The following is a 13,862-nucleotide window of genomic DNA, read 5'->3' as shown; positions in this document are numbered from 1 at the left end:
CACAAATCCAGTCAGAACTTTTTTAAAAAAATAAATACCCTAGCTCAGTTTCCACAGGATTTTCCACAGATTTTTATTTTTAAAATACTTGCTGAACTTTAAATTGACAACTGACTCACAAAACAAGGTCACTTAAAATAATCACAAGACTTCAAAGAAGTGGAGCATAAAGGCAGTATTTCAACCCATGTTGTTTTCCCTCCAAACTAGACATAAGCCTTGCATCCCCTTGTACAAACCTCCCTGGTTTAGGAGCATTGCAAACAATAACACTCTGGGGAAAAGGGACACTTTTAGTCATGTGGGAGCATACGTTTGGGCTCAATGCTGGTGCCGGGACTGCTGGTGCTGCCAGCAGCAGATCGCACAGATGACAGTGGTGGTGGAGTTAGTAGCTCCCTCTCCTCTGCCCCCATCACTGCCTCTGACATATCCTGGGTCTGCAACACTTGGATTGATAAAGAGCAGGGGAAAAACAGAAACCTCTTGGCATCTAATTTTGTATGCTATAGCCACCCGTTGGATACATAGCAGCAGCACACCCTATAATGCAGGCTGAATTGTATGAACATTAATCACTTCTGTTAATCTGAATCTCTTGTGAGTAATCCCAGCCCAAAAACCATTCAGCCTCATGCTGCACGAGCAGAGCAGTGAGCGGTTCTTAGAGCAGGTAGGTAGCAAATGTAATAGATAACCAGGGTCTGTTTAGCAATAGTTTTTCAAACAAGAGGAAAACTGAACTCCCCCACCCCCTAATTTGAGCGAGGAAAAATGCTGCCTGGTCTTCATCACTTGGCTTCAAAATGTTTCATTGATAGCTTTAAAGCTTCCTTCGAACTAAGAAGTCAGGCAAAAGGCTTCAGGTCGTGCTGCCCTAGGCGCTGTGTGAGGCAGCAGCAGCTGCCTGCGTACCCCTCCTGCCCTGCCCCTTGCCCGAGCAGGACAGCAAGCTCAGCCGGGCTGTCTCTTCAGTGTCTCCAGGCTTGAGGGCTGGTGAGACAAGCCACTGCCCTGAGAGAAGTCCCACAGCACAGGGGGGGCGGAGGGACGCCCACTGAGGAAGACACAGAAACAAGAAGCATTAAAGTAAATACCTGGTGGCACTTGGAGTTCTGAAGAGCTCCAGGGAAAAGTGCAGGGAAAGGCAAGTGGATGGCAAAACTGGAGGGGGAGCTGGGAAACAGTAGGGGGGTGTAGGTTATGGAAGAAGGACCAAAAAACAGGTTTAAGGCCCAGCTGTTACAGAAGAGTGCAACCTGAAAAACTCATAGAAACACCACACTCCCAAGCACAAGCTTCTCAGCAGGATGACAGCAGCCGTTCGGAGGTGCTGTTTCTGAGCTATTAGCTTGATGAGGATTTCCAGGGCAGGAGCAATGTCAGCCAGCTGCCACTCGTGCCCCTCTGCCAACATTGCCACAGCCCTTCCTCCAGCTACTCTTGAAGCAGAGTGCAACAGCCTTTGGCAATAGGCATATTAGTTATCAGGCTCAGTTTTATGAAACAGATTAAAATATTACAGAGGTTCCATTTGCTGGATATCCATGCTAAATTTTAAAGATTTTATATGTTTTCAACATGGTAATACGGGACCATATTTATCTCCTAATAAGAACGCCACGAGATACTACTAGTTTCTTAATTCAGCACTAGTTACACCAAATTGCAGGAAGATGTCACCATCTTGCCAAAAAGATAAGAAATTAGACTTCAAAACCAGCTGCAGGGTCAGTCAAGGCAAGCAATTTTCAGACAGCGTGCCAACAAAAATACTTAATTGTTCTACGGCGCTCTCCCAGAGAGCCTTCAACGTGTGCTTTCTGAGGCAAAAGATGACATTAACTTTCTTGTGTATGCATAAAGGAAGTCAACAGCAGCAGTTGCTAGGATCAATAAAGAGGACAAGCAAGGGAGGACAAAAAGGACAAAAGGAGGAAGTCAGTAATTTATCGGAGGGGACATGCATAATTAGAACTGGGGTGTTAGGAGGGGTTGTGTATACATATATAATTTCATTGTCATCTGTGGTAACTCTTCCCTTACTTGTGCATTTCCAGAAATACTTGCATAAGGACCAAAATCAAACTAAAGACATACATTCATACAAGCTTTGACCATGACAAAACACTGTAAAAGAGAAAAACGACTGCATCTCTGTGAGCATGTAAAAGCGATTGGCATTTCCTAGTCATGACTCAGAAAAGCTAATTCTGTCCAAATTACCCAGTTACTCAGGATGACAATAAGAACGTTTCAGAGCTCATCTGAGATCTCAGCTACGATCTTAATGGGCAATGCCATTTAGACTGGTGATTTTCATAAACCTCTCAGCAAACTCTTGTCTCAAGCTCACCCCTGTCACCACATTAAAAATTTCTCTCTAAAACTGCAAAGACCCAGCTGTGCTGGCTTCTGTTCTGCACCATCTCAGGACAGCCTGGAGACATGACATCTCCATCAACACCAATACACATGCTGGACAATAGCTTACTGCGTATCTGTCACAGAAAGGAAAGATATTTCCTCTCCATGTTGCATAATATTATAACCCTTCTAAAATGCAGTAGATCAAAAAATATAAAGAACCAAAAAATTGTTGTTCTTAATTAGTTATAAAATGGAGAAAACTTATGTTCAAAATTCCTTTTCTCCCCAACTCTCTGACAATCTCTAAGCAAGATCACAAAAATTGCTTAGGTTTCTAGTTTCCAACCACATAGAAGAAGACTACAAAATCTGGCCCAGACCACATAGGGTTACTATTCCAATAAGTTGCTGCAGATGTACAGCTATCTTGCAGAATTAATTTCTTTTTTCATTTGAAGATACACATCATCAAAGAAAAATTTGACCCTCTAAGCAATTCTTATGCAAGTGCTGTCATTGTTGCTTAGACCTTCCTTGATTTTGTTTTTCCACACGTGCTCTCATAACACAATCTCTTCTGATAATGCTCCACTAGAGAACCACAGAGGCGCAGGTATCAATAAAATCAGTAACAAGAAAGGGACCAGCGTAAGTGGAGCTGCTCCAGGAGGGGGGCCAAGCTAGGAGCTGAGGTGACCCTGGAGGAGGCCATGCCCTCACCGATGGGGCACTGTCCCCCAGGATCCCAGCCAGCAGGCAGAGCCAGGGATGGTTCACAGGCTCCAGGGACAGCCCCAACACGGCAGGATAAGCCCAGGAGTCCAGTCAGATCAAAAGTAGACAAAGCTACCACATGGAACCAAGGGGTCCATCCAGGAGAAGATGCCAGGCACAGACCTTGGGCCCTGACACATCTACAGGGTGAGGCTGCTCAGGCTGCTACTACTTGTAGCTAAATAAAGAGAAATAAACTAATGTGCTTAGAAATAACATTTTAGAGTCTTGTTTTCATGATCTTTGTAGTTCTAAGTCTGACAAAACCTAAGCTTAATTTTCTTTTAGGTATTGAGAAGTCTAAGAAACATAGGTATAGGACTTTGAGCTGCAAGGGCAAATCCCACCACAATCAGCAAGATTTGCAGTGGAATTAAGAGTACTGGGAATACATTATGTTTCCATGCACATGCACTCTCATTTGTGGTTGTGAGTGTAAGGACATAGGACATTGTGCTGCCCGTTTTTTGTTTTATTTGCATGCTCTCAATTTTATTCTGTTCTGCGTTAAGATAAACTGGAGGGTTGAACATTTTGGAAAGAGCAGGGAAAAATGTCCTTTACCATTGGAGGTCCTAAATATATCTCCTAAATATTTCCGTACTCCTCTGCTCTGAGATACTGCTGGGTGTAACAGGCTAGGGAATCACATCAAAGAGCTGCAAGCCAGCATCTTCTGCAGTGGCTGAAGAGAGAAACAAGGAACAAAGCCTCTGAGCTGTTGAAAAATGGATGCTTTCTGAGGTATCAGAGGAGGTGGCAGATTTTTCAGCAGATCAAAGTTAATGAGGTAGTTGTAGCCTTCACCTGGCTCATCTTCTCACCATGTTGGAGGCTGTTAATGGAGCCTGTTGCCTGCAGGGATGTTGCCACATCTGTGAGGGCATGGCCTGCACCAGGATAACTTGAACCTCTGGATATGTCCCTGTCATGGAGCAGCCTTGCTCAGGCTGCTCCCTGACAAATAGTTATTTGGGTGGTTTATGGCTTTCATAGTGGAGGTTCCAACAGAACTCATAGAATTACTTTTTCCAAAAGGCAACTACTGTATTTCAAACTGATAGTACCCATGTGGTACATACTGTGAAAACAAATGGGTTAAGTGTCCATGCAAACTATGCAGAATCTTTGATTTACCCTTAATAAACACAGCATTCTTGATGCAAAAATGTCTCTGAAAATTATTATAAAGAACCACCTATGGTTCGATATAAATCCTCAATGATTGGTATTACTGTTCCTATGCCGCTCCTTCTCTCCAGTCAACACAGGGACATTGCAGGATTCAGTTATGTTTGGCTGATCAAGTTGACAGTCTGTATTCCTAAGGCTGTTGGCAGCCAGCATAAGTCAGAGCAGCCCTGAGGTTGATTTAATTTATACTGATGGACCTGCTGGAATAGACTGACCTCAGAATGAACTTCATCCTACCTTTTTACCCCTTTTCCTTACCTAGGCTACATGCTACTCAGTGTAGCCTATTGAGTGTATAAATATGCATACATTTTATTTTTTAGTTGAAAAATTGAAAGCCACTGAATAATTTCTCCAATTCTTAAGTAGGTCTAAGACTGCCTCCGGGAAATTCTTTCCTGCTTTTATTTTGAGCTGAAATATAATTTGGGCAGTTCAGTCAAAGCAGTGTAAATAATCATGCAGGGCAATCAATATAGTTCATAGTTTCCAGAGGTTTAACACACTTAGATGGCATCTGGACTAGTGATATAAATAAAACCTATCCTTTTAGGAACCAATTTTTAAAAAGGCCAACAGCTATTGTAACTCGATAACCCAGTAATATAGTATTGCCACTGCAAGTAACAGGCTATAGGCTTTGTACTGAGTTTGCAAGACCACGGCACAGAGGCTTGCCACATTTGCAGGCACATTAAGGCAAGTTCAGACAAAGCAAGTTTTGCTTTTGACTTGGTTTAGTTTTAATTTAATTTTTTTTCTGGCCAGACAGCTATGGCTATTTGCTTTACTTTCACTTCTCATTGTGTAATACCATCACAGTTTTATACACATAGGAGTAACAAGTGATCGTTCAGTGCAAAGTGAGATATTTATGATTAACATAGCAAAGCAGTGCAGAGGCCCAGTATAACAGTAGAGGCCTTGAGAAGTGGGGGCACGGGATGCGCTGTACTGGAGTACATGTCTGGCATGGTAAGAGATGGAGCACAAGCTGGCACTGAGGACCCCATGACTGTAAACAACTCACCAGTGGCCAGTGACAAAGCCAATTTATAAGTATAAAGAAAAAATAACAGGTACCTAACATATGTAAAAGATACCATATACATTCAGACATACCGTACAAATTTAGATGTATCATAGAGATGCAGACCACTGGAGAACAAGCAAGGTATAAAAGCACATTAGCAAACATAAGTGACCCCAAATGCACCCTAGAGGGAAAAAGAAGCCACCAAAACCACATTCCTCCAGGGAATGGTGTCCGGATCATGACTTGCCATAACAAGCCCACCACCACCAGCAGAATGCAGCCACTGACCTTATGACGCAGTACAGCAGTGGAAAGATGAGCATAACCCCAGGGAAAGGAGTAGAAACTAAGTGTTTGTGTAACGATTTTAACTGTATTATTATTAGGGTAGTTTTTGTTTAGGGATATTACTGTAATACTGTTATTTCTATATATAAGTATTTTGTGTAATACTACATATGGACTAATAATGATTTGTGGCTTAAACCATTAAGATTCCCCAAACAAACTATTGCTTTATGTAGAAGGTGCTTGCTCGTAAACAACATTTATTTTGATTTATTTTGCATGGTCTTATACAACAATTCTCTACACGAACAAATAACTAGAATGGACTGTCTAGATCAAACAGTAAGTATTATGGCCTATTACTGTGATAATGAAGGTTTCCAACTTGCTGTATGCTGATATTACTACATATGAACTTCTACAGTAATAAACCATAAAAACTTGATGCTCTTACACACTTACCTGGCTCAAACCTGTAAGATCTTTTTTTGGTAGATATTCTCAATTTTCTAAGAATACACACACATATATATACACACATATATTTTGATTAGCTCACCTTAAATTGACTTTATTGTTATATATTTTGAAAGGTTGCGTATGACTACATCCTTCAGCCAATTTGCATATGTGTCTTTACATCTCAATGCTTTTCAACATTTTGAAGTAGGTGAAATTACTACATTTCTTAAAGGAAAAGCCCAAATTCAAGTTCATCTTTTTCTTTCTACATTCTGGGATCCTGTGGCAAGGCCCTCTCACAGACTACTTTTTCACGTTCTTTTTGTTAAAGAACTGATAGTCCTTTTTGGCCCTTTGTGGGTCTTATTCAAGAGTTATCCTTATTTTCTTTTCTGTGTTTATTTCCCCCACTATGTACTCTCCCAAACTATTCAAAGTTTAAATCTATGCATGATATATTTTTTGTTGCTCAGTCTCACCCTCATGTAATAAAGGACTTTCTAGTGAAGGGTAAATGTATGCTCTCACATGGCAGTAAGGAAGGACAAGAATATCGCAAGGTACCTCTCCATTTTTCCCCCCAAACAGTTTTCAGTATCTAATAACAGCATGAAATGCCCAAGAAGGCAAACAAAAATTAGGAAAAAGCATGACTAAGGTCCTACATCTTTTGCATTCATAAGGACACTGAAGGCAACTTTTAGCACAGAGTAAAAGCTCCTGTTCTACCTCTCTACAAGACAATAAGAACCTTTGCTGTAGAAAAAGATGCACTGTGGTACTGATGGCTCCGTCAAATTTGTATAACTTACCGTAAGCGGTTGGTTTTCTGTGTTGTGTAACTAGTATTCTTGCATCTTGAACCAACGTTACAGAAGAGGGTCCGCATGAAAGGATAAAGGCCCCGACTTGGTAAGTCCCGAGCTTCTAAGTAACCTAAAACCACGTAGTGGCAGAATTAAGACCAGTGACGTTGCAGTTACAAACCTATACCATCACATTGTGTTCCCTTCTCCTAGAAAGTGGCTTTGTCGCTTGCAAACGATGAAGTTGTATCAGTGGCAGGTGTCCCACTTAAGAACAAAGAATTCACCACAGAAAATGAGTAACTTTTGTGTCAGACTGTGACATCAGGTATGATATTTGAGAGCAGTCTTTGAATAGCTGGTTTTCATGGTAGTAATGCTGTTGCAATATCATATGTCTTCCAGCTTCTCTTCCCCAAATGCAACCTGCTCTAGGTGAACCTGCTTTGGCAGGGGGGTTGGACTAGATGATCACCAGAGGTCCCTTCCAAACCCCTACCATTCTGTGATTTTGTGTGATTTGTGACCTGGATTAGAATATAGACTTCTTCACAAAATAGTATTTCCTCTTTTCTCCCAGGCTTTCATGAGATGAAGGAACTGGTATTTAGCAATGTCTGCATGTACATCCATCAGGGCTCTCTAAACAGCAATTTTTTCATATCTCTAGAATTTATCCACATCTCTCCATAGTTCTGAGAATTTAAACTTCAAAACATAAAGCAACTTTTTGCTTACTTTGAAACATAAGGAATAGCTATAGGGTTCATATTTAACTTAATTTCTCCGTTTAAAACAGCTAAAATTGAGAAATATTTGAAAGATCATTCCCCCTCTTCCTCTGGATAACTTTCTTTTGGCAACCATTACATCAAAATTAAGGGAATGAAATGAGAAGAAAATAAGAAAGTTAGCATTTGGGCTAACACTTCTACTGAATATTCAGAATCGAAAGATGCAGAAATGGGAAATTTACTACATGTACATGATGATACTTAAAAATTATAATTGTATTTAAATTCAGGTACCACTATTTTTGAGACGTGTACCATTAGAAATTGCACTGTTAGTCAAACCATCCATTCCTCAGGAACGGTATTTGATGTATAAATTAATGAATTTTGAGTTGTGAATGACCAGTGCCATTTGCAGACGAGTTATTTTTACTTAGCGCACTCCAGTTCACGTTGTGGAAAGCTCTCTGAGCACATACACTAGATCACTTTCTGCTAAAACAAAGCAGAAGATGCGCTCCAAGAGCACACTTAATATACTCAAACCATCAGCATGCATTGCATCCTTGGGTCCAGACTAGAGCTAGTCTATAGTAAATGTCTATAGAGCAGGCTAGATTCTTTCCAGATGTTTCACTCTACAGATCTATAATTGTTTTACTAAATTGGTTTCTAATGCAGCTAAAGCTGGTTTATCCCCAGTTTACTGACATCTGTGGATAACAGAATAATAAACTGAATAGACTGTCATACACAAGTCATTCTTTTCTGAATGAAGTTAACGTTTGACAAGATAAAATCAGGAAGACCTTTATAAGGTGGAGGTAGTCATAACAAGTTTTGAAGTGTTGATGGAAGTATTTATTATTTACAAAATGTTCATTCTAAATCCCAGGCACTGGGTAGGGGTAAGATTCATCTTAGACATCTAACTGTTAATATCTACTGCATAATTATCTATCTCTGAACCAGTCATCTAAACTCCATTACTCAATAGAAAGAAATAAGTACAACTAAAACCCAAGAAATCCACCTTCCTCCAAAGTAGATGTCTAAAATTGCTCTGACACATCAGACCTTAAACTCGGTATTTCTTTCCTGCCTAAATATGGATCGCTCAGATCTACAGCTAGACAAGACTGAATCCCACCTTAGGATTCTTTCCATTCACTCCACTACATTTAAGCTGCCCATTCTAGGATATCTTTAATATTTCCTAAATACTTCTACAAGCAGAGGCAACCAATATAGAACACAGGTGAAACAAAACATACAGTTTTCCTTGTATTTGGGGGGCTCCTGGAAGCGGATTGCAGCCAGAATCAAGAAAAGTGCACATGGCCAGAGTATTTCAGTGAGAGACAAGACCTGAAAAGGAAAATCAAAACATCGTCAGTAATATAGAAAAGAGGATTTGGGAACAAATCATTAAAATTCATAGATCTTTTAATAAAAAAACATTGAATATCTCCTCTACAACTACTTAAGGGAAAAAAAATAATTAAAATCAAATTAATAATTAAGACTTCTATTTAAAATCCTTATAACTTTGCCAAATACACTACTTTCAGAGTACAAAAGCAATTTTCACTTCTTCTATTTATAGCGTTTGTAGATATTTCTCTCTGGTCAAAACAGTGACATCCATCTTTCCCATACCTGAACCTCCTAACAAGCCAGCAGCATTCTGCACCTTGCTGCAACTCCTCATGCTCTCCTGAATGCTGCTGTCCTGAATCCTGCCTGGTGGCTGCCTCCTTGTCCTTCCCTGGTTGCTGCTACTTACACCCTTTCTTTCACCTGTAGTCACCTCTCTCCAAAATCTGCATTTGTCACGCATTGTGAGACCAAGCTAATGGGCCTGAGGCTGCCCACCGCCATGCTTCTCATTTCCCTCCCTTCCTATTTCCAGGGCCACAAGGAGAAGGCACTGAAGCTGGTGCACTGCGGGGCTCGCAGGTTTTGAGCTGGTGTCCTCTGAGCAAATTGCATGTACACGGTATGTGCTTGCCCCTCCACAGAGAGGATGCAAGCCCCAAAATGGACCGCACAAAGAAAATAAATAAATAAATAACGCCCCCCCCCCAACAAACAAAACCAATTGTCTCAATTTTCAGCTGCAAAAAGGAAGACTGCCATTCAGCCTACTTTCAAAAGACTTACAGGTTCACTGATAAAAGTGCTAGGAAAGCATGAATACTGGACTCAGTAACAGAAACGTAGTAGAAATGACAAATCGCTACACTAAAGATCTCCCATTAGAGACTATTAACTTCTCCAAAGCATATTGAGGATTTTTATTTCTAAACTGTCACAGTTGAATCAAATGCCACTGGGGAAGCAATTCCTAAACTTGGGTGTGTTAGAAAAATACCTGAGAAAAGTAATACAATGCTTAAGAACAAAATCCAATGGCAGAGTTTTCCATGAGGAAAAGGCCTGCTCTGCTGAACACGAGGCAAGAAACTAAAGGCTTTCTGAAATTTAAGGAAATTGCCATTTATCTAAGCTGAACACACTCCAAACCCAATAGGAGCCAACAAAACCACAAAAAAAAAAAAGCCAGACTTGATGCTTTTGCTTTCAAATTTTTAGGGAGAAGCAGGGGCCGGTTGCTCCCTAAGACATGGGCGGCCATGCACAGTAACACCTCCCACAGGACCCCACGAGGCGAGCAGGGGAGGGCAGGCCCAGCCATTGCAAACAGCTTCAACCAGGAGTCCAGACCCTCAAGGCAAGGTCACGGTGACGAGGCAGGACCACGGTCAAGCTAGAAAGACAGCTGCCAAGCAAAAGAGCTAAGCTGAAGAGCAGTGCTCCTCTGAGCTGAGGGCCCAGAAGCCATATTTCAGGTGGGCCCTGAGCCCAGGTGAGACTGGTCAGGGCCATTAAGGCTTAGCACTGCCCCCAGGGCCCTGGCAGCAGCCTCCCCTCCTTGGCACACTCAACCCCATACTGCCCATCTGGGATCCAAGGGGCCTTTGCTGTGGAGTGGTGTCATTGCTGCAGGGCATCAGTGGGGGCTATTTTGGGGCAGGGGGGTGGATCCAGGTACAACAGATAAGAGACACTGCAGAAGAGACTTGGAGGAGGTATTACCGGGCCACCCCTGGAGACACACACCGCCATCATCCCCCAGGCCAGGCCAGGCCGGGGGGAAGGAGTGGGGTAGAAGGTCCTACAAGAAGCCCAGGGGGTCAGGACTGTGGGAGACCAGAGCTCCAGGGGAGTGGGTGGTGGTTTACAGGGGAAGGTCCTGGACAGCCACAGGCTGGGCTCCCTGGAGCTCACCTCAGGGCTCAAGGCAACCTAAGCAGGCAGTCAGGGTACAGCACCAGCCAGCTGCTTCCCTAAAGGGCAGGGAGCCAAAGGGGATGCCAGGCCAGCAGGGTCCTTGCCAAGCAGGGCCTGTCCTGCAGTACTCTAGCAAGGCAAGTGCAGTAAGGCTCAACTGAAAGCATAGATCTACAGGTGAGTTTGCAGTGATGAGACAGGCCTGACATCAAGCCAGGAAGCTAACCTGCAGGCCGTGGTCACATCCAGTGAGAGCAGCCAGGGCCGGACACAGTCTTGCAATCACCTGGAGAGGCTATGGGAACATACAGCTGAGCCAGAGACTATCACTCCTACTGAAGGCCCCAGACCAAATTTAAATAGGGGCAGGGCTGGGTCTGTGGGTGGAGGCCCATGTGAGGCTATTCAGGGTCATTAAGACATCAGTGACCTTAGGGCCCTGACACCTGTGAGCAGAGCTGTAGGTGTATTTAGGTATTCACTTGATAATGCCCTCTAGATAGTATCAAGCTACTTATAGTTTGCACTTCTTTGCTCCCACTCATCTTTCTGTAAGCTAGAGAAGCCTCTTGGGATTCTTCATCATGGGATACCATCTCTGGAAAACCTGTGGACTAATCAAAGTCTTCTGATTTTAAGTCTGCTGTTCTGTTCTCTATCTGTCCTACCACACTGCACTTTTACCAGGGGCTTCCTTTACCTGTTACAAGCAGATCAAGCGTAAGTAAATAAATTGAAAGTGCAGTCAGCTCAGTAGCTTCCGAGTCTATTGCACAATATCCAGAAACACACTTGTGTGCCCTGGGCACCAAAATAACTGTGCCAGCTTTTATGCTTTTTCAGTACAACAACAAGGACAAAACACAAAGTCATGTAAATAAAACCATGGTGAAGAGGCACCACAGCTAATTCCAGGTAGCTCTACTTCTGAAAGCAGAGGACTGAACTCATGGATAACACAAGTCACTGGTTGTCACCTACCAACCAAAAAAATTTGAAGTTCTCAGTTATATTTAACAAAGGCTCATGATGTGGGAAGAACAGGAATGGTTTTACGTACTGGCTCAATCTCCAGTATCCAAACTGTTAGTAAAAAAGCTAATGTTATTGTATAGAGCTAAATCTAGGCTTACTAAAAAAGATGTGAATTTGGAGCAGCATTTTACTAGGACAGTTGTTGGTGAGAGTACCTCTTTGGTCAAGGAAATCTAACACATTATTCGTAATTAGTAAGAAGGTTTCAAGCAAAAAATGCTGGGGATTCAGAATAACATGAGCTTCTGACTTCAAAATCTAGATTAGTTCACCCAAACAAATATAGACATACCCTCATTCTGGACCTTCTTTTTTCTTACCATTTCCCCTATTAGGCTGCACTAAGGGACAGTCATTCACATTTAATATAGCTGTGAAATTCATTGGACCTTCTCCATTGACACTCTCTTTGGTATAGTGTACCAGGTCACTAGAGGCCCACTCTTGCAACTTGCATGGGATATGATATATCACTTGGCCTAAAACTTTGAGTGGCATTCTTCCTGTAGATTTCCATGGATTTCCATGGACTTTGGATGGAGCCAAGGAAGTTCATTTATTTTAGGTAGATTTGAGTTAATTTGGTTTGGCCTGTTCCTGGGCTTTTTTGCCCACAATTACATTTTAGAAATATTTTGAACTTTAAGAATTTGACCCACTGAGAATTGCTGCTGGATTATCATAGGGCACGTAGAAATCAAAACAGAGAAAGGGGAAGAAATAAGCCATTTATAAGTTTAACTGAGTGTCATCTGGCTAGAAATACAAAAGAATACTCTGTGACTAGAAAAGTCACACAAGCTGTAACACAGTAGGGTATGCCAGCCACAGAACAGTTGAGAACTGTCCTCTGGTTTAAGCTTTTCCAAAATTAATTTGCTTAGTCGAATATCCAAAAATCTGGCATGCATGGAAGGGTTATTTTTCCAAATCTGTGACAAATAAGCCAAAGATTCTTGAAATACAAAAATACAACAGCGGCATTTTTTTAACTGGGCAAATTCTCTCTCCCTCTCTCTTTTTTTTTTTTAACAAACTTAGGAATCAAAGTGATCATTGCACAATGACACTAGCATTGGCACTGGGGGAGAAAGGCAGAATCACAGAATGACAAAATCGCAGAATGGTCGGTGTGGGAAGGGACCTTCAGAGATCATCTAGTCCAACCCCTCCGACAGAGCAGGGGCACCTAGAGCAGGCTGGACAGGAACGCATCCGAGCAGGTTTTGAATATCTCCAGAAAAGGAAACTCTACAACCTCTCTGGGCAGCCTGTTCCAGTGCTCTGCCACCCTCCAAGTAAAGAAGTTTTTCCTCATGTTGAGACTGAATTTCCTGTGTTCCAGTTTGTGCCCATTGCCCCTTGTCCTGTCACTGAAGAGCCTGGCCTCATCCTCTTCACACCAGCCTTTCAGATTTTGGCAAGCATTTATGAGATTCCCTCTCAGTCTTCTCTTCTCCAGGCTGAACAGACCCAGGTCTCCCAGCCTTTCCTCATAAGAGAGATGCTCCAGTCCCTTGGTCATCTAATGAAATAAGAACTGTAAACAATTGTTACTCCCATTCTGGGCTGCATTCTCCTTGGTTGTTGCCATTCACCTGAGAAAACTCATGTACCTAAAGAACAGGGTAAATAGCAATGATTTTGGTGCATCTATAAAATTCATGGTTTCATAAATATATCAAATTCGTGACTGGAGAATACCAGTGAGCCAAGCAGGTATAGGCCTATCAGAATAACTTCTGTTGCTTAGGTTTTAGGAAAACAAATAATTTCCCCCTTTTCCATTTATCTCCAAAATTTCAGTATGCATTAATGGCTTATCAGAGGTAGACTTCTCGGTCTAACATGCTTATGCCTTTCTTTGTT

At 42.1% G+C, this 13,862-nt stretch overlaps 1 protein-coding gene across 1 annotated transcript in view; it reads right to left on the bottom strand.

Annotated features, from left to right (window-relative positions):
* Positions 1–13,862, bottom strand: part of ABCA13 (ATP binding cassette subfamily A member 13) — a 194,277-nt gene that overhangs the window by 177,313 nt on the left and 3,102 nt on the right. The window contains exons 2-3 of the mRNA XM_063323974.1: positions 8,939–9,032; positions 6,937–7,060 (exon numbers count right to left, since the gene is read on the bottom strand). Of these exons, the coding sequence (XP_063180044.1) occupies positions 6,937–7,060; positions 8,939–9,032 (218 nt within the window). The remainder of the gene's footprint in view (positions 1–6,936; positions 7,061–8,938; positions 9,033–13,862) is intronic.

The sequence above is a fragment of the Chroicocephalus ridibundus genome, chromosome 2, assembly GCF_963924245.1.
Source record: "Chroicocephalus ridibundus chromosome 2, bChrRid1.1, whole genome shotgun sequence".
In the NCBI taxonomy this organism is placed as follows: Eukaryota; Metazoa; Chordata; class Aves; order Charadriiformes; family Laridae; genus Chroicocephalus; species Chroicocephalus ridibundus.
Note: the sequence above shows the minus strand (reverse complement) of the source record. Positions and strands in the feature narration are given on the sequence as shown.